This window comes from Urocitellus parryii, chromosome X (assembly GCF_045843805.1).
Source record: "Urocitellus parryii isolate mUroPar1 chromosome X, mUroPar1.hap1, whole genome shotgun sequence".
Classification (NCBI taxonomy): domain Eukaryota; kingdom Metazoa; phylum Chordata; class Mammalia; order Rodentia; family Sciuridae; genus Urocitellus; species Urocitellus parryii.
Genome location: NC_135547.1, coordinates 90480878 through 90499297, shown reverse-complemented (window position 1 = coordinate 90499297; position 18420 = coordinate 90480878). Strand labels below are relative to the sequence as shown.

The window sequence follows — 18420 nt, the reverse complement described above, 5'->3', positions numbered from 1 at the left end:
TGAGGCAGCAGGATCACAAGTTCAAGGCCAGCCTTGGCAACCTTAATGAGACTATCTCAAAATGAAAAATGAAAAATGGAGGGGTTGGGATATAGCTCAGTTGGTAGTGTTTGCCTTGCATGCACAAGGCCCTGAATTCAATACCTACACCGCCAAAAATAATGGATAGGGATGTAGTTCAGTGATAGCATCCATGGATCGAATCCCTAGTAACCCCCCCCCACACACACACAAACTGCCAAGTGTATCCCAAAAGTATCTTTTCAATGATACCCAACCCTAACCCCAAACTACTGTCCAATAATTATAAGCCTCACTGCCAAAATTTGCCTTCCAACAGCCCCCAACTCTGTTTCTCCTAACTACATTTCCTTGGTCCCAGAACTGTACCCCAAAACCACTTGTTTTGTACCAGGGATTGAATCCAGGGATGCTTTGCCACTGAGCCACATTCTTCAGCTCTTTTTATTTTTTTTTATTTTGAAACAGGATCTCACTAAATTGCTGAGGCTGGCTTCAATCTTGCGATCCTCCTGCCTCAGCCCCTTAAATCATTGGGATTACAGGCCTGCACTATCACACCCAGCAGTTCCACATGATTTAAGATAAGGTTGGGTATGAAAGTCATTAAACAGTAGTTTGGGCCCAGGTGCAGTGGTGAACATCTGAAATCCCAGAGGATCAGGAGGCTGAGTCAGGAGGATCACAAGTTTGGGGCCAACCTCAGCAACTTAGAGAGGCCCTAAGCAACTCAGCAAGACCCTGTCCCCAAATGAAACTAAAAAGGGCTGGGGATGTAGCTCAGTAGTAAAGCGCCCCTGGTTTCAATCCTTGGTACCAAAACTAACTAACTAAATAAATAAATAAGGAAGTAAATGAAAATAACTAGGGATGTGGCAGAGTGGTTAAGCACTCTAGGTTTAATCCCTGGCACCAAAAAAAAAAAAAAAAAAAAAACATGGGGGCTGGAGATGTGGCTCAGCGGTAGCGCGCTCGCCTGGCATGCGTGCGGCCCGGGTTCGATCCCCAGCACCACATACCAACAAAGATGTTGTGTCTGCCGAAAACTAAGAAATAAAATGTTAAAATTCTCTCTCTCTCACTCTCTCTTTAAAAAAAAAAAAAAAAAAAAAAAAAAAAAAGGTGTCACCAGAGATGTACTCTCTCTAGAGGTCCTAGGGGACAATCTGTTTTTTGCCTCTTGCAGTTTCTGGTAGCTGCTAGCATTCCTTGGCTTGTGGCCACATAACCATAATCTGCCTTGATGGTCACATTGCTTTATTTTCTGTCAGTAAAATCTGCTTCTTCCTACCTTCTATAGAACACTTGTGGGGCTGGGGATATGGCTCAAGCGGTAATGCGCTCGCCTGGCATGTGTGGGGCACTAGGTTCTATCCTCAGCACCACATAAAAATAAAATAAAGATGTTGTGTCCACCAAAAACTAAAAAATAATTTTAAAAAAGAACACTTGTGATTGCAATTAGAATTTATACCCATTTTGATATCCTTAATTTAGAAGCTGAGCATGGTGGTACATGCTTGCAGTTCCAGCTACTCAGGAGGCTCACGCAGGAGGATTGCTTGAGTCAGAGGCCAGCCTGGGGAAAATAGTGAGAACCTGTCAAAAAAAAAGAAAAAAAAAAACAAGCAAAAAAATGCACTTGTGCACTATGGTGCACACCTATAATCCCAGCCACTCAGGAGGTTGAGGCAGGAGGCTCACAAGTTCAAGACCAGCCTAGGAAATATAGCAAAACCTTGTCTCAAAACAAAATAAAATAAAACATCTGTGCTGATGTGGTGGCACTTACCTATAATCCCAGTGACTCAGGAGGCTGAAGCAGGAGAATTACAAGTTCAAAGCCAGCCTCAGCAACTTAGCAAGGCCCTAAGCAATTTAACAAGACCCTGTCTCAAAATAAAACATATACAGGGCCCCAGGTTCAATGTGCGGTACCAAAAAAAAAAAAAAAAAAAAAAGGCTGGGGATATAGCTCAATGATAGAGTGCTTAGAGTGCTTGGCAGGCATGTGTGAGGCCCTAAGTTCCATTCCCAGCACTAAAAAAAAAAAAAAAAAATCCTTATCTTAATCATATCTACAAAGTCCTTTTCCATTTAAGTAACATTCAGAGGTTCCAGGGATTAGGATGTGGATATCTTTGGAAGGGACATTATTTAGTCTACCACACCATTCTATGGCAATTAACAGCTCTGCTCTTTAACTACCTTGCAACTCTGTCCCTAAACACCCACTATCTTCTGATAGACCCCTAAACCATCCTTTTCCCCCAAAGAAAACAAGATAGCATCTCAAATCATCTTCTTTTTTTTTTTAAGAGAGAGAGAGAGAGAGAGAGAGAGAGAGAGAGAGAGAGAGAGAGAAAGAATTTTTTAATATTTATTTTTTAGTTCTCGGCGGACACAACATCTTTGTTGTATGTGGTGCTGAGGATCCAACCCCGGGCCGCACGCATGCCAGGCGAGCGTGCTACCGCTTGAGCCACATCCCCAGCCCCTCAAATCATCTTCTAACCTCATAATTGTATTAATGATCCACCCTCCACTAACTCCTACTAACATACTCAAATTGTCTCCTAACCGCCCCATTCCTCCAAAGTCCTTCAATTGCAACTTAGTGAGACATTGAATTTAAAAAACAATAAAAAGGGCTGGGGATGTAGCTCAGTGATAAAGCACCTCTGGGTTTAATAAAATGGGCTGGGGATGTAGCTCAGGGATAAAGCACCTCTGGGTTCAATCACTAGTAGCCACCCCCCCCCAAATAATAAAAAGGGTTAGTTGGGGTTGTAGCTCAGTAGTACAGTGCTTGCCTAGCAGGTGTGAGGCACTGGGTTCGATTCTCAGTGCCACATATAAATAAATAAATAAATAAATAAATAAATATAAAGGTCCACTGACAACTGAAAACTATAGGTTAGGGATGTAACTCAGTGTTCGCCTATCATGTGCAAGACCTTCGGTTCTAACCCTGATACTGCAAAAAGAAGAAGAAGAGGAGGAGGAGGAGGAGGAGGAGGAGGAGGAGGAGGAGGAGGAGGAGGAGGAGGGGAGGAGGAGAAGAAGGAAGAGGAGGAAAAGGAGAAGGGGGAGGGGAGTGGATGGGGAAGAAATACCATTTACTAATTCCTATCAGGACCCAAGTCACCATTTTCGTTGTCATTTTCTGGTACTGAGGATTGAACTCAGGGGTTCTCTACACCTGAGCAACATCCCCAGTGCTAGCTGTTTGTTTGTTTGTTTGTTTGTTTATTTATGGTACTCATAATTGAACCAAGGGTGCTTCACCACTAGTGACATACACAGCCCTATTTATTTTTTTTAAATTTTGAGACAGGGATCTCACTAAATTGCTTAGGGCCTTGCTGAATTGCAGAGGCAGGCCTCTAACTTGTGATCCTCCTGCCTCAGCCTCCCAAGTCACTAGGATTACAGGCATGCATCATAGTGTCGGGATCCCAGCCACGTTTTAATGACTAGGGCTTTGTAATTTACTTGCGTGTGTGCGAGCGCGCGCGCGCGCACACACACACACACACACATATATATATGGGTGGTACGGGGATTGAACCCAGTGGCACTTACCCACTGAACCACATCCCCCAGCCCTTTTTATGTACCCTATTTAGAGACAGGGTTTCACTGAGTTGCTTAGGGTCTCCCTAAATTGCTGAACTGTGATCATCCTGCCTCAGCCTCTTGAGCCACTATGATTAGGGCATGTGCTATTCTGCCAGCTGTAATATTTTTTAATTTTTTTTAGTTTGTAGGTGTACAGATTATCTTTATTTTATTTATTTATTTTTATGTGGTGCTGAGGATCAAACCCAGTGCCTCATGAATGCGAGGCAAGTGCTCTACCACTGAGCTACAACCCCAGCCCCCAGCTGTAATATTTTAATCTGTTTAGATGATGCCCTCCTCTTTTTTCTTCTATCATAAAATTATCCATTCTTGCATATTTAGGGCACCATAAAAATCTTTTGGGTTTTTTTTGTGAGGTCTATGTTTTCAGAGCTGGGCTTAGAGTTGGGGTGAGCCACACTCCCAGCCCAATTTTGATTTTTTTCTGAGGTCCTAAAGATTGAACCCAGGGCATTTTACATGCTAAGCAAGAACTCTCCAACTGAGAGTCTGAGGCAGGAAAAATGAAGTTTGAGGCCAGCCTGGGACACTTAGCAAGATCCTGTTTCAAAATATAGTTTTTTTTCTTTTTCATTTTTCTTTTATTTTTTAACTGACGATTGAACCCAGAGGCAATTTTACCACTGAAGTACATCCCCAGATCTTTTTATTTCTTATTTTCAGGCTGGGTCTTTCTACGTGCTGAGGGTCTTGTTAGACTGCCCAGGCTGGCTTTGGACTTGTGATGCTCCTGCCTCAGCTTCCAGAGCCACAGGCGTGCACCACCGCGCCTGGCTCAGACAGGTATTTTGATTCCATTTGACAGGTCTGGAAAGCGAAGGCTCCGAGAAGGGAAGTCCCCTACCATATTCAAACCTGGCTCCCTATGATTCTACAAGTCATTGGTCCATCCATCAAGGATTCATTAAGCATCTATTCTGTAGAACAACGACCATAGTACAATAACTACTTTAGATAACAGAGAACATGACAGATGAGGGACTGGACTGTGGGTACTGAAAGGGCAGGGTTTCTGGCCAACACCTCCAGGAAGTGTAGCTGCTTCTGCCTCGTAGTTATTATGGCTTTGGCTGAGAAGGCACGGTGAAATTGAGGTTGTAGCGCGGTATAGGACGCAGATATTGCAAACGTGAACCGGGAGAGGGCGCGGTTCCTGAAGCTAAATGCTTGGCCTGGAGACCCTCGGCTAGCCGGCTGGCCATTGGTGCGCAGACGCAGAAAAGCCGAGGAGCGGCTTAATATTATCTTGCGGAGGGATAATTTGAGAAGGGGAGGCGTGGCTCAGACACCGATGCAAACATGGAGGCGTGACTCAACCAAATCACCCCTCGCCTATTTGCCTCCGTCACTGAGGGCGTGGTCTAGGTGCCCCCTCCCTGAATGAGGGCGGGTCGAATTCAATGTTCAGTCCGCCTCAAAGGCGTGTCTTAGGGCGGGTCCCTGGAGTCTCACCTCAACGATTGGATGCTTCACTAAGGGGTGTGGCTATATGAGCTGTCCATCCCCAGTGTGGTCACTTCCTGTGGAGTTTCCCCAGTTCAGGGAGGAGGGGGAAGAGGACGAGGGGGAGGAGGGCGGTCGTCCGGGGTTAGGTGTGGGGGGGGTGTCGGTCCGTTCAGGGCGGGGGATGACTCACGGCCCATCCCATCTCTCCGTCGCCGCCCGCCCGCGCAGAGCTAGCTCCATGGCTTAGCGGAGGAGGAGGCAGTGGCGAGCGGGGGGAGGGGGACTCTTATTTTGTTAGGGGGACCGGGCCGAGGCCCGACCGGCCTGGCAGGGCTTGCCCGGGGCCGGGCGTCATGTCTCATGCGGCCGAGCCAGCTCGGGACGGCGTAGAGGCCAACAAGGAGGGCCCTCGAGCCGTGTTCGTGCTGTTGGAGGAGCGCAGGCCGGCCGATTCCGCCCAGCTGCTCAGGTGCGGGGCTGCCTGGGGCCGGGAGTGCTAACTGGGGTGTCCGGGGGGGGGGGCTCATCTGAGAGCATTGGGACCCCTGACTGGGATTGTAGGCCCTTGGCCTAGGCTTGGAGGACGTTGGGGCGCCGATCTTGGGGGGGCACCTAAGGAATCCTGTGGTGGCCTGCTTGGACTGAGGCTTAAAGGAGTCGTGAGAGTGCATTAAGGGGGGCAGGGTCAGATTTGGGGGGCCCTTGACTGGGTCTAGAATGGCAGATTCTGTAGTATCCAGAAACTAGTCTGAGGTATCAGAACTTGGGGGACTAATTAGAGTCTGAATGTGGGGTCCTTGAGTTGGGCATGAAAGGAATTGTCAGGTACACTGATTGAGGATATACTGATTTTAAGGAAATCCTGGAGCCTTTCTCTCTGTGGAAGAAAGATCATGGGGTGCAGAGGTGCTGTTTTGGGACCTTAGTGACTCCCAGTGATTGGTTGATGTGTTTGGGAATAACTTGAATCTGGAGAGACTGGGGGGTATTTCAGTTATACGGTGTGATACCAATCTTGTGTGTGTATGTGAGTGAGCAAGAGAAGTAACATTCACCAAGACTTGTCCAGAATAATCCTGTTACCCTTGCCCACCCAGTCAGATCCCACACCCTGCAGAGGCTTGAATGGGAGATCACCCGGTAGAGTAGGAAGCTCCCGGCAGGCCTCAGACCTTATTTGGGAACCCAGAGGAGGGTCTTGTTCCTGCTGCCACTCACGCCTTTCAACCAGCCCTGCCCACTCACTACCCACACACTCCCTCTTCTTTTCATCTGGCCCTCCCAGTCTGTCTCGGGCTGTGTGGGGGGGGTAATCTTGAATCTGTCCCTAGAGCTGGAGTGAGTACTGATTGCACCATCCCGGCATGGGTAGGTTCTCTTCTCTGGCTTTTTCTCATTCCCACTCTCATCAACCCTTTTTGGAGCTCCGTCTCTCCCTGCCCACCCCAGCACCCCATCTCTTTCAACTTCTGTGCAATGGGTGTGTGAGCATGGGAGGGGGCTTTGCCTCCTTTCTGCCTGGGATTGTGCTGACCTCAGCGGCTCCCCTAGCTTCCTCTTCCCTACTTCCTGGGTGGTTTTAGGGCCCCATCTGAAAGTGAGGAGTGGAAGGAAGACAGATCCTTGGGGAGGGGAGAGGATTCTTATCAAGTGAAGTCACCCTCAGTCTCAGGATTTTAAATCTTTGACTAAATTCAAGGATGCATATTCATCCACATGTGTGTAAGTGTTTCCTGGGCACTAGCGTTCTTGTACCCAGCATGGAGGGCTGAGCAGGAACCTTTCTGGGTTTACCATTTTCTAATTCCTTATAGTAACCTGGATCATCACAGTAGTGGGCACAGTTTGAAGGGAGGGGTGTGCATAGCTTCTTGTTTTGTGTGCCAGTGGATCTTGATACTGGAGATGTGTGTGTGTGTGTGTGTGTGTGTGTGTGTGTGTGTGTGTTGATCTATCCCCCCCAAAACAGGAGAGAACTGGGTAGGTTCCTCCAGCTAAGAAATGAATGCTCATATAAAGCAGATCATCCACCCAAATTCTCTCTCTTGTAAATCCAAACTGTTGGAGTGAGGGAGCCTTTCGTGTTTCCACTTTTATATTTGGGTGTGTATTAATGTCTCGTAAACTCTGGCTGGGGCTGGGGAAAACTCACTTGCAAAAGGGTAGCTCTTAGATAAAGTAAATGGTCTCCAATTGTCTTTGTGATGCATGCAGTTAGTGTTACATTGGACAGTTATGCTGAGGGATGCCCCTAGGTGTGTGTGTGTTTGTGTAGATTCAAACATAGGCTAACATTCAACTGTCAGAACAGTAGGGGATGGGGGTGTGTCTGGGAGAATTCTGAATTTAAAGTCAGGAATGCTTCGAAGTGAATTGTAATTCCTAAATTCTGTTTTTCTCAAACTCTGGTTGCTGCTACATGTGATTGTTAGAGTGAAGGGGTTGGGATTCAGGCATTCATTATTCTGGCTCTTAAGGGACCATGGATACCTCAGAAATAAAGAGTTAGGAGAGGAAAGGGGATGGGGAACAGATGAAGGGATTCTCGGTGGAGGTAACCCAGCAAGGTGGCCAAGTATGCTTGAGGGCTCCCTCCTTCTTTGTCTCAGAAAAAAGGAAAGGAATGAGTTTTCCCTACAATCACTGACCACCCCCCTCCCTCCTTCCCACCCTCAGCCTGAACTCTTTGCTTCCGGAATCTGGGATTGTTGCTGACATTGAATTAGAAAACATCCTTGATCCTGACAGCTTCTACGAGCTCAAAAGCCAACCCCTACCCCTACGCTCCAGGTATGACTGGCCTACCTGATACCCCCCACCCCAGTTCCTCAGCCTCCCCTCCCTACAGGGCAGAGTCCCTCAGTGCTAGCCCAACCCATTCTCTCAGCAGCCTGTATTTTCTAGATAGTAAAATCAGGGCGCTAAAAGAGCATGTCACACAGGGAAACAGGTGGGCAAACTATGTTATCTCTGATCAGAACTCCCCTGCCTCCCTTAACTATACCTACACACCCGTTGATACACAAATATTCTTGCAGGCCTGGAGCACCCAGTGGAAGGGAATGTCCTGCGTAAATTCCCGCCCTAGGTGGGCGGAGTCATGACCATAGCCCCGCCCACACTTTACAAGCCCACCCACCCTAATCTCTGGAGGAACCCCTACTACTCTCTTCTTTCCCCTAGCCTGGTAGTCTAAATGTGCTGAGTCATCGGCCTGAGCTCTAAGAGAGGGGAGGGGACCTGGAAGAGGGGCAGGAAGAGAGGATTGTGAAATCTCTGAGATTTTCAAGACTGACTAGCTCCTGGGACCAGAGGCCCTAACAGGGAAGGAAGGGGGTGCCCGAGACTGCCCTTTTATCCTGATGCCCATGTCCAGGAGCTCCAAGAGCATCTGCAGCCCCAAATTGGATTTAGGAGTCCTTTGCATACCTTGTCCATTGCTGCAATCTGAATTCTGCTTCCACTCGACCTTTAAATACGCCCCTCCTGCAGAGCCCAGCAATGGCATCTCCATGTAGAATATGAACTGGCTCAAACCTAGGCTTCACTATTAGGAGTGAGGGCTAAAATTCCCCCACTAGTCTGAATTCTGAATGCTGACACGGAGTCTGGTTCCACTATGACCCCTGAGGGCTGCAAACAGGCCTGGTTCCTTTGTTTTGCCCTCCACATTGTAGCCTCCAAAGGCAGAGAATCTGCCTGGCTCCTGTGTCTGTCTATTCCAGCACACTATGACCCTTAGACATGGGAAGAGACTTTTAGCTTACGTATGGCCCCATATTTCCCATTCCACAGCCTCCCAATATCACTGCAGGCCACACCAACCACCCCAGCTACACTCTCTACATCGTCTTCTGCAGGGGGCTCCAGGACCCCTGCCATGTCGTCATCTTCTTCATCCCGGGTCTTGCTGCGGCAACAACTCATGCGGGCCCAGGCACAGGAGCAGGAGAGGCGTGAGCGTCGCGAACAGGCTGCAGCTGCTTCCTTCCCCAGTCCTGCACCTGCCTCTCCTGCCATCTCTGTGGTTGGAGTCTCTGCTGGGGGCCACACGTTGGGCCGTCCACCCCCTGCTCAGGTGCCCAGGGAGGTGCTCAAGGTAAGGTGAGGTCTAGAGACCCTGAGAGTTACTCCAGGTGTCAAAGAAGTGGTCCTAAGAGCTAGGGGTGGCCTGGGGTCCTAGTGTCTTTTTGGATGAGGTTCTAGGGTCTGTAAAGAAGGTCCCTGGTAGTATTTAAATGGTTTGTGCTAATGTCCTATGTGTTTAGTGTTTCTGAGGTGTTTTTGTGGACTTGTGAGTAGTTCTTGGGGGCTACAAGGATGTCTTGGTAGACCACGGATGATCTTCCAAGCCCCAGATGGGCACTGGCTTTGTAGGATGAGCTTCTCATGAGTGAGTATGTGTGTGTGTATGTGTGTGTGTGTGTGTGTGTGTGTGTAATTCTTTGGTGATTAGGGTGTTTTGGAAAACCATGTGTAGTTTCCAGATGTTAGGTGGTGTCAGAGACTCCAGGGGAGTTGTTAGATGGTGTCAGAGATTCTAGGGGAGTCTTGGGAACAGTGACAAGGTGATCTAGAAACTGAGAGTTCTGGTCAGCTGTGGGTGGATCTTAGGGACTATGAAGGATTTTTGAGCAAGGGATTAGGTCTTTGGTCAGATTCACCAATATTTTTTTCCAGTACTGGGGATTGAACCCAGATATGCTCTATCACTGAGCTATACTCCCACCCCTATTTATTCTTTATTTTGAGGTAGGGTCTCGCCAGGTTGCCCAGGCTGGCCTCTAATTTATGATCCTCTCTCATCTGTCTCCCAAGTAGCTGGGAATACAGGTGTGCGCCACTGCGCCTGGCAAGATTCATCAATATTTTTTACGGGTTTTCAGATTCTGGACCCAGTTTGCATACCTAAACCTAGGAACAGAGGAGTCAGGAAGATCAGGCTGGGGCTCAGAATCACCCCTCTGATACTGTTCCACCTTGTCCCCTCCCTGCCCCGTCCTTCTTATCTCATAGGTACAGACCCACCTGGAGAACCCAACGCGCTACCACCTGCAGCAGGCACGCCGGCAGCAGGTGAAACAGTACCTGTCCACTACACTTGGGCCCAAGCTGGCTTCCCAGGCCCTCACCCCACCACCAGGGCCCACCAGTGCCCAGCCGCTGCCTGCCCCTGAGGCTGCTCACACCACTGGTCCCACAGGCAGCGCTCCCAACAGCCCCATGGCACTGCTCACCATCGGGTCCAGCTCAGAGAAGGAGGTAAAAGGCTGTAGACAACTCTCTCATGCCCTTCTTCCAATTTTTCTTGTGGTGCTGGGGATGGAACCTAGGGCCTTCCTTATACATGCTAGGCAAGTGCTGTACCACTAAACTGTACCCCCAGCCTTCCCTTCCAATCCTTCTAACCCTGTACAATATTTACTTTTACCCCCAGATTGATGATGTCATTGATGAGATCATCAGCCTGGAGTCCAGTTACAATGATGAGATGCTCAGCTACCTGCCTGGAGGCACCGCAGGGCTGCAGCTCCCCAGCACGGTGAGGCCTTGATACGGGTGATTGATTGGTCTGAAAATTAGGGCATCCTTTTATCACTAAGAATACACCCTAATTTGTTGGCTGTGTATATATGAGACCCTTGCCATTGATTGTACTAAGGTAGAGAGGGAGGCCCTATGATGAGAATATGGCATAGTATTGCCCTTGGGCCTTGTATTGGACTATGTGAAGCGGAGGCCCTTATAGACTTTGAAGGGAGTTTATGGAGATATTAAGGCATACCAAAGCACTTGGACTTTCCTGTAGAAGTACCAAGAGATAAGAATCATATAGCAATTTGAATATCCCAAGGGAGTCAGATGTTTGGGGCATCCCCAGACCATGTATTGACTGGAACATGCCCAAAGGCTCAAAATTTGGTGTGGGTTGTAACAAGTGGTATCTTGTAGTGTACTGGGCCAAGAGGCAAGGCCCTAGTAGAGAATGAGTAAAACTTTCTGGAATAAGGGATGTACTATTATAACATTCTGACACTAGCACATTGTAAGGATCTCATAGCTTGCTTTGCAATATACATAAGTAGCTATGGTTTGACTTTGTTCCCACTTATCAAGAGGATAGAAGCATTTGTAGTCCAGACATGGTACCACACACCTATAATCCTAGCAACTCGAGAGGCTAAGGCAGGTGGATTGCAAGTTTGAGGCCAGCCTCAGCAACTTCACAATACCCTATCTCAAAATAAAAGAATAAAACAGGCTATAGATGTAGCTCAGGGGTAAAGTGCCTCTGAGTTTAATTCCTAGTACTCTCCCCCAAAAAGAATGTATAAAAATAGTACCAGTTTGGATCTGGGGGTATAGCCCAGCAGTAGAGTGTTTGCCTAGCATGTGTGAAGACCTGGGTTCTATTCCCAGTACTACAAAAAATTGGTACCAGTTTATTAGAACTTTGTCTTTTTTAATTTGTGTGGTCCTGGGGATTGAACTTAGGGCCTCTCTCACACTAGGCAAGCACTCTACCACTGAGCCACATCCCCAGTCCAGAAGTTTTCATTGATTTGGACACAGGGATTGGGATCTTATATCAGACAGATAAGGAAGTGTCAAAACATGACAATTCATCAAGAGGTGGGACTTGGGTGTACTTTTATACTGGTTTGTTGCACTGGAGTAGATCCAGGAGAGTGTAAAGAAAAACATTAGGCTGATACAAAAGCAGTGGTAGTTGTTGAGTAGTTGAGAGCAGAATGTGTGGGAAAATGTCCCTAGAGTCATTTTCCTAGAGTTAGGACCTTGGTACATGGCGTGGTATTTAAGGTGGAATGACTTGATCAAAGTGAAAGACTGAAGATTAGGTTGGAATGCTCCAGAAGGCCAGATTTTGGGTGGAATGTTACCATGACAATTTACCAAGGTCTGAGGAGATTGGGTTGGAGTGTTCCAAGAATGTTGGATTGGAATGTTGTGCTGGGAGGAGCTATCAGACTGGAATGTCACATCAGAGCTGAGAAAGACCTGAGAATGGTGGTTTTCCAGCATTTCTTCTCAGGGCCAGCACTGTGGTTTGGGAGAGGGCTTTGGGAGATCCCCTAAAAGATTTGAGGGACCTGGTATGGGTGATAGGCATACTAGGCAGGCCCTAGTCACTCAGCAAAGCACAAGAGGTCCACTTTGCTCTGTCCCCCCACATTGGGTTGCCATGTGAAATTTCCTTGAAGAAGGAAGGGTTCCTGGGACAACCAGTCCTTGCATTAGAGGGCCCTGTCTTTGGGATGTGTGGGGGCAGTCAGGAGCTTGGTTCTGAGGAGAGGCTGAGCCTGGGGCCTATTCCCAACCATTGTGTCTATGTTCTCGCTGCCCTCAGCTGCCTGTGTCAGGGAATCTGCTTGACGTGTACAGTAATCAGGGTGTGGCCACGCCAGCCATCACTGTCAGCAACTCCTGTCCAGCTGAGCTGCCTAACATCAAACGGGAGATCTCTGGTAAGTACCAGAATCTTGGCTTCATACCCCCACCTTGTACCTTGGGCTGAGCTCCATGCCTGCCAGGTCTTGGGGTGTAGCTCAGTAGTAGGGTGTCTGTTTGGCATTCATGAAGCCCTGGGTTCAGTTCCCAGTACCAAAAAGGGGGAATAAAAAACAAGCTAGCAAGAATGAAATGGGCTGTTTTTGCATTTTCTTTATATGATCCATGGTCCTGCTTTCACCTCACTTCTTCTCATCTTGGGTATAACAACTGGCTTGTCATCATGTCCTCATAAAAATAATAAAGAAGAGTCACTTTTTAAAAAAATTCACTTCAAGCTGAGTTTGGTGGCCTGTACCTATAGTCCCAGCTACTCAAGAAACTGAGGCAGGAGGGTTGCTTGAGCCCAGGAGTTCATATCATGGGCAACACAGTCTGACCCCATCTCTTTAAAGAGTCACTTCCCTGGTCCCCAGCCCACCAACCCCTACCTCTGTATCTGCACGTGCTCCTTCTTTCTGTGTCCAGAGGCCTTTACCACCCCTGCTCTCTTCCAGAAACCGAGGCAAAGGCCCTGTTGAAGGAACGCCAGAAGAAAGACAATCACAACCTGAGTAAGCCTGAGTGTGCACGCTTGCCCATGCGCTACACATTCCTGCTTTGCTCTGAGTTCTGGCCCTCTCTCCATGGGGAGCCCCCTCCCTATACCAGCTTTCCAGCATCCCATTTTCTCTTCCCTCTTTTACCCATTGATGACTCTTTCACCTTTTCTTTCTCTCTCCCTGCCTCCAAAGTTGAGCGTCGCAGGCGATTCAACATTAACGATAGGATCAAGGAGTTGGGCACCCTCATTCCCAAGTCCAATGACCCGTGAGTCTGGGCTGGGGATCCCAGGCCAGTGGGAGGTGGGGGGTGCCCCATGCTAAAGAATTTGTTCTTTGATTGGCCTTCCATGAAGTCTTGCCCAAGCGCCAGTTCTCTTCTGGTCTTTTCTCAGCCTGAGCAGGGTTGCAGACTCTCACTGTGTGCCCATCTAAAATATTAAGTGTGTGGTGGTATGGTTTATATGTCATGTCTGCTCCCTACAGAACATATTGCACCTAGTGTTCTATTCACTTAGTACTTCCTTTATTTATTCTATTCAAGATTTATTTATTGAGCCTCTATTTTGTATCAGGTACCGTGGTAGGCCCTGAGGATACCAGAGGGAAAAAAAGAGACAGAGATCCTTGACCTCATAGAACTCATGTTTTAGTTGGGGCAGACAGACAGTAAACAAGATGAATTAGTAAAATCTGTGAGATTCACATTTTGATCAGTGTCAGGGGAAAAACAAAGAACAGAAAGAAGCTAGGCACAGTGGCACACTCCTATAATTCTAGCTACTCAGAAGGCTGAGGCAGTTGGATTGCAAGTTTGAGGCCAGCCTTAGCAACTTAGCAAGGCCCTAAGCAACTTAGTGAGACCCTGATTCAAAATAAAATATGAAAAGAGCAGGAGTGTAGCCCAGTGGTAGAGCTACACCCTAGCATGTGCAAGGCCCCAGGTTCAATCCCTAGCACCCCCCCACACACACATACACACACTTGCAAAAAAACAGAACGAAGGTGGGAGAGTGTTGGTGCATTGAGGAAGGTGAGAGTTTGGGGTGGAGAAGGTGAGATTTTGGGGTGAGAAGGGTGGAACAGGTGGGCCTCAACTCAGGACAGACTTCAGCTAATAAGGAAACATTTGAATTAAGAGCCTAAAGATGGGGGCCTAGGGTATAGCTCAGTGGTAGAGTGCTTACCTCACATGGTCAAGGCCCTGTATTCCATCCCCAGCACACAAGAAATAAAAAGCATAAGCAGGCTAGGTAGGTAGCCATGTAGGTGTTTGGATGAAGAATATTCTAGGCAGAGGGCACAGGTGGGCAGAAGCCCTGAGATGTTGATGGTTTTCCATGTTCTACAAGCAATGAGAAGCCATTGTGGCTGTAGTGCAACAAATGAAGAGGGCCATATATGGCAAAGGATCCAGATGGGGTCAGGTCACACAGGTCTTCCAGGGTTTGGTGTGTAAACCCTTTCTAGACAGGGAGTTTTCATACCCTTGAATAGCCTTGCCTCAAGTTCTGGGCATCTGGTAGGGTGTTCCATTTACCTGGTATGATCCCCCCTCACCTCTTGAGAGACTCCATATTCAGCCTTTCCATTTTTCTTCTGCCTTGGGCCCCATAGAGAGATGCGCTGGAACAAGGGCACCATCCTGAAGGCCTCTGTGGATTATATCCGCAAGTTGCAGAAGGAGCAACAGCGCTCCAAAGATCTGGAAAGTCGACAGCGGTCCCTGGAGCAAGCCAACCGCAGCCTGCAGCTTCGAATTCAGGTCTAGAAGGAAGAGATGGTGGCAGGGGTGACCGGGTGGGAGTGGAGGATCCTGCAGGCAGAGGCAGAGCAAGAACAGACCTGGTTTCCCATCTTGGCATATTTGGGGGATTCTCCAGGTTTCCTGATTCATAAGATGATGATGATGATGATGATATATAATAATCAAAACATTAATAAGAATACTAATTAATGTTAGCTAACACTAATAACATTTATGACTATTAGCTAAAATACATGATGTTTATCTTGTGCTACACACTGTAACAAGTTTTATATCCATTAACTCATTAATCCTTACAACAGTCATATGAGATGATGGGGACCATTATTATAACCCTTTTATAGACTGGGACTCTGAGGCTCAGACTTTAAGCCACTTGCCTAAAGTTTTGAAACTATCCAGTAGCAGAAGTTGAATTGGAACTCAGGCAGTCTGCCTCTGGGAGACTCAGAACCCCATCTTTTTCTGTACCCATCCCCTACTTTTTACAGGAGCTAGAACTGCAGGCCCAGATCCATGGTTTGCCAGTGCCTCCCACCCCAGGGCTGCTCTCCCTAACCACAACTTCAGCCTCTGACAGCCTCAAGCCAGAGCAGCTGGACATTGAGGAGGAGGGCAGGCCAGGCACAGCAGCATTTCATGTAGCAGGGGGACCTGCCCAGAATGCTCCCCATCAGCAGCCCCCAGCACCACCTTCAGATGCTCTTCTGGACCTGCACTTTCCCAGTGACCACCTGGGGGACCTGGGAGACCCCTTCCACCTGGGGCTGGAGGACATTCTGATGGAGGAGGAGGAGGGGGTGGTGGGAGGACTGTCGGGGGGTGCCCTGTCCCCACTGCGGGCTGCCTCTGACCCCCTGCTTTCTTCAGTATCCCCGGCTGTCTCAAAGGCCAGCAGCCGCCGCAGCAGCTTCAGCATGGAGGAAGAGTCCTGATCAGGCCTCACCCCTCCCCTGGGACCTTCCCCACCCAGGAAAAGAGGAGGAGTCAGGATGAGGCCCTGCCTTTTCCCCACCCTCCCATGAAACTGCCCTGCCCAGGAATTTTGGGGGAAGTAGAGATGTGATCAGGCTCCACCCCTGTAATAGTCAAGGAGGAGGAGTCCGATGAGGGTCTGCCCCTTCCCCCAAAGGCATAGCCCAGTGCAGGTATTTCAGAGGGAGAAGGCTGTGAGATCAGGGTCTATCTGCTGGGGATCACAGCCTTGTCCCTGCTCTATGGGCCCTACCCTTGACCAGGAGACCAAAGGTGACAGGATGAGGTCCCACCTCTGCCCGCTAAAGACTGTCCTAACCAGGTCTCCTGGGAATAGGAGATGTCAGGATGCTGCTCCATCCCTTCCCTGGGATCTGCCAGTCTAGCCCATCTTGGCACTGGAAGAGGAGGTCCCACCCCTGGGGGGGTTAAGCCCGTCTCCTTCCCCATGAACCCTTCCCTGTCCAAACAAGGAATAGAAATGAGGACATGACCCAGCCCCTTCCCATGGGAACGTGAGTCCTGACCTTCTGGGAATGGAGGCCAGGCCCCATTCTATCCCTTCCCTATAGGAAGAGTCCAGCACAGGTGTTTCAGGTGTGAAGGAGTCAGTAGGAGCAGGCCATCCCACTTGAAGACCATAGCCCTACCCTTGGCCCTTAGCAACATCTCATGCAAGCATTCCACTCAGCAGGGAGGAGCAGTACTTAAGCTCCCCACCTTAACCTGGGACCAACCTGACCTGATCTAGGAGGGCTCTGAGCTAACTCTGCTCTTGGGGAAGAGGACAGATCTTGAAATTCTACAGTTTTATTCTTCCAACCTAGATCTGGAGTAAGAGTTAAGCCTCTACCATTGGGTAGAGTCCTGTCTTCTTCCTTTAGGGAAAGTTTGGGGAGATGATGGGGATTACTGGGGATCCAGACCAGGTGTCTAGTACCCCAGTACTGTTGTTCAAAATGTAGAACAGGGTGAAGGACGGGGCCCCTCCAGGGAGATCCCTGCCCAGGAAAAAGACAGTCTCCCTTACAAGGCAGAGGCTTGGAGGAAGGGTTGCAAAAGTGTATTGTACCCTCTCTCATTTGTTTAACTGATTTTTTATTGTTCCCCCTACTCAGAAGCTAGGTTATCCCCAACCTCTGGCCCCCACTCAGTTCTTCATTTGGAGGATTCCCCCCATTTCAGAGTTATCAAGAGACACTCCTTACCCATCCCCACCTCTCCTGCTGCCTATACCCAAGGTCATCAGCTTTGGATTGCTGGGGACCTGGCCCCAAGGAGGGTGTACTGAGGGGTCTGTAGGTTTGTGATTAAAATAATAAATGCTAGGCGTGTTTGATGCGCTTTTAACTTTGGCAAAGTGTCTCATGTGCTTGTTTTTTACTGTGTAGTGAATGTGGTCTGTGCAGACCAAGAGGGATACAAGTTACTGGAAGAAGCATTTCAGAGTGGTAGACAAGGGAATTTAGATAGGAAGAATGTCTGGAGGAAAATCACCTGTATGCAAAAGCAATCAGTCCTTTTAATGACCTGCCACGTACCCATCTAACTTTTGCATTTATTTCACCTGATATATTTCCCAGAGGGCTGGTGGTCAGAAAGTGCTGCTGCTCATTTCCATTTCCTGTTTGGAGAGACTGAGGAATAGAATTAAAATAAGTGTTGTGGGGCTGGCAGTGACACACACTTGTAGTCACAATTTATGTGGTGCACGCCTGTAATCCCATTTACTCAGGAGGCTAAGGCAGGTGAATCATAAATTTGAGGCCTCCCTTAGCAACTTGGCAAGACCCTGTCTCAAAATAAAAAATGGACTTGCTCAGTGGTAAAGCACCTGGGGTCAATCCCCAATACCTAAAATAATAAATAACTTCTGAAGATAGGCAGCCTGTAAATGTGTGAAGCAATAGATGCTTAAGTGAGATAAGGGTAGAAGAGGAAAATAAGATATGCTTGCAAGTTCATTCCCACCTCCCAGTTCTGGGGATGGAACCCAGAGGGTTGAACTTTCTAGGCAAGCATTCTATTGGTGAGCCACATAGATCCCTGCAAGCTCTTTGTGAGTGTGTGTGTGTAGTACTGAGGGATTGAATCCATGGTCTTGCAATATGCTAGGCAATTGCTCTACGACCAAGCTACAGCCCCAACCCTTTTTTTTTTCTTTTCTTTTTTCTTTTTCTCTTTCTCTTTTTCTCTCTTTCTCTTTCTTTCTCCTTCCTTCCTTCCTTCTTTCTTTCCTTCTTTCCTTCCTTCCTTCCTTCCTTCCTTCCTTCCTTCCTTCCTTCCTTGGGGTTGAATTTAGGGGCCCTCGACCACTGAGCCACATCCCCAGCCCTATTTTGTATTTTATTTAGAGACAGGGTCTCACTGAGTTGCTTAGGACCTCACCATTACTGAGTTTGGCTTTGAATTTAAGATCCTCCTTCCTCAGCCTCCCAAGCCCTTGGGATTACAGGTGTGTACCACCGCACTTGGCTCCCAGCCCTTTTTTAA

At 48.3% G+C, this 18420-nt stretch overlaps 1 protein-coding gene across 2 annotated transcripts; it reads left to right on the top strand.

Moving 5' to 3' along the window:
* The first annotated feature begins 5298 nt into the window (after positions 1–5298).
* Positions 5299–17259, top strand: Tfe3 (transcription factor binding to IGHM enhancer 3). 2 transcript variants are annotated; one of them, XM_077793563.1, is made up of 10 exons: positions 5299–5581; positions 7789–7902; positions 8908–9211; positions 10129–10374; positions 10550–10654; positions 12482–12599; positions 13140–13196; positions 13377–13452; positions 14802–14949; positions 15444–17259. In XM_077793563.1, the coding sequence occupies exons 1-10, from the start codon at positions 5466–5468 to the stop codon at positions 15885–15887; spliced, it is 1728 nt and encodes a 575-aa protein (XP_077649689.1). In that variant the 5' UTR covers positions 5299–5465; the 3' UTR covers positions 15888–17259. The 2 variants fall into 2 exon arrangements, with proteins under 2 accessions (XP_077649689.1, XP_077649690.1); XM_077793564.1 differs by lacking the exon at positions 5299–5581 and having other exon boundaries at positions 7815–7902; positions 8973–9211.
* The last annotated feature ends 1161 nt before the right edge of the window (positions 17260–18420 follow it).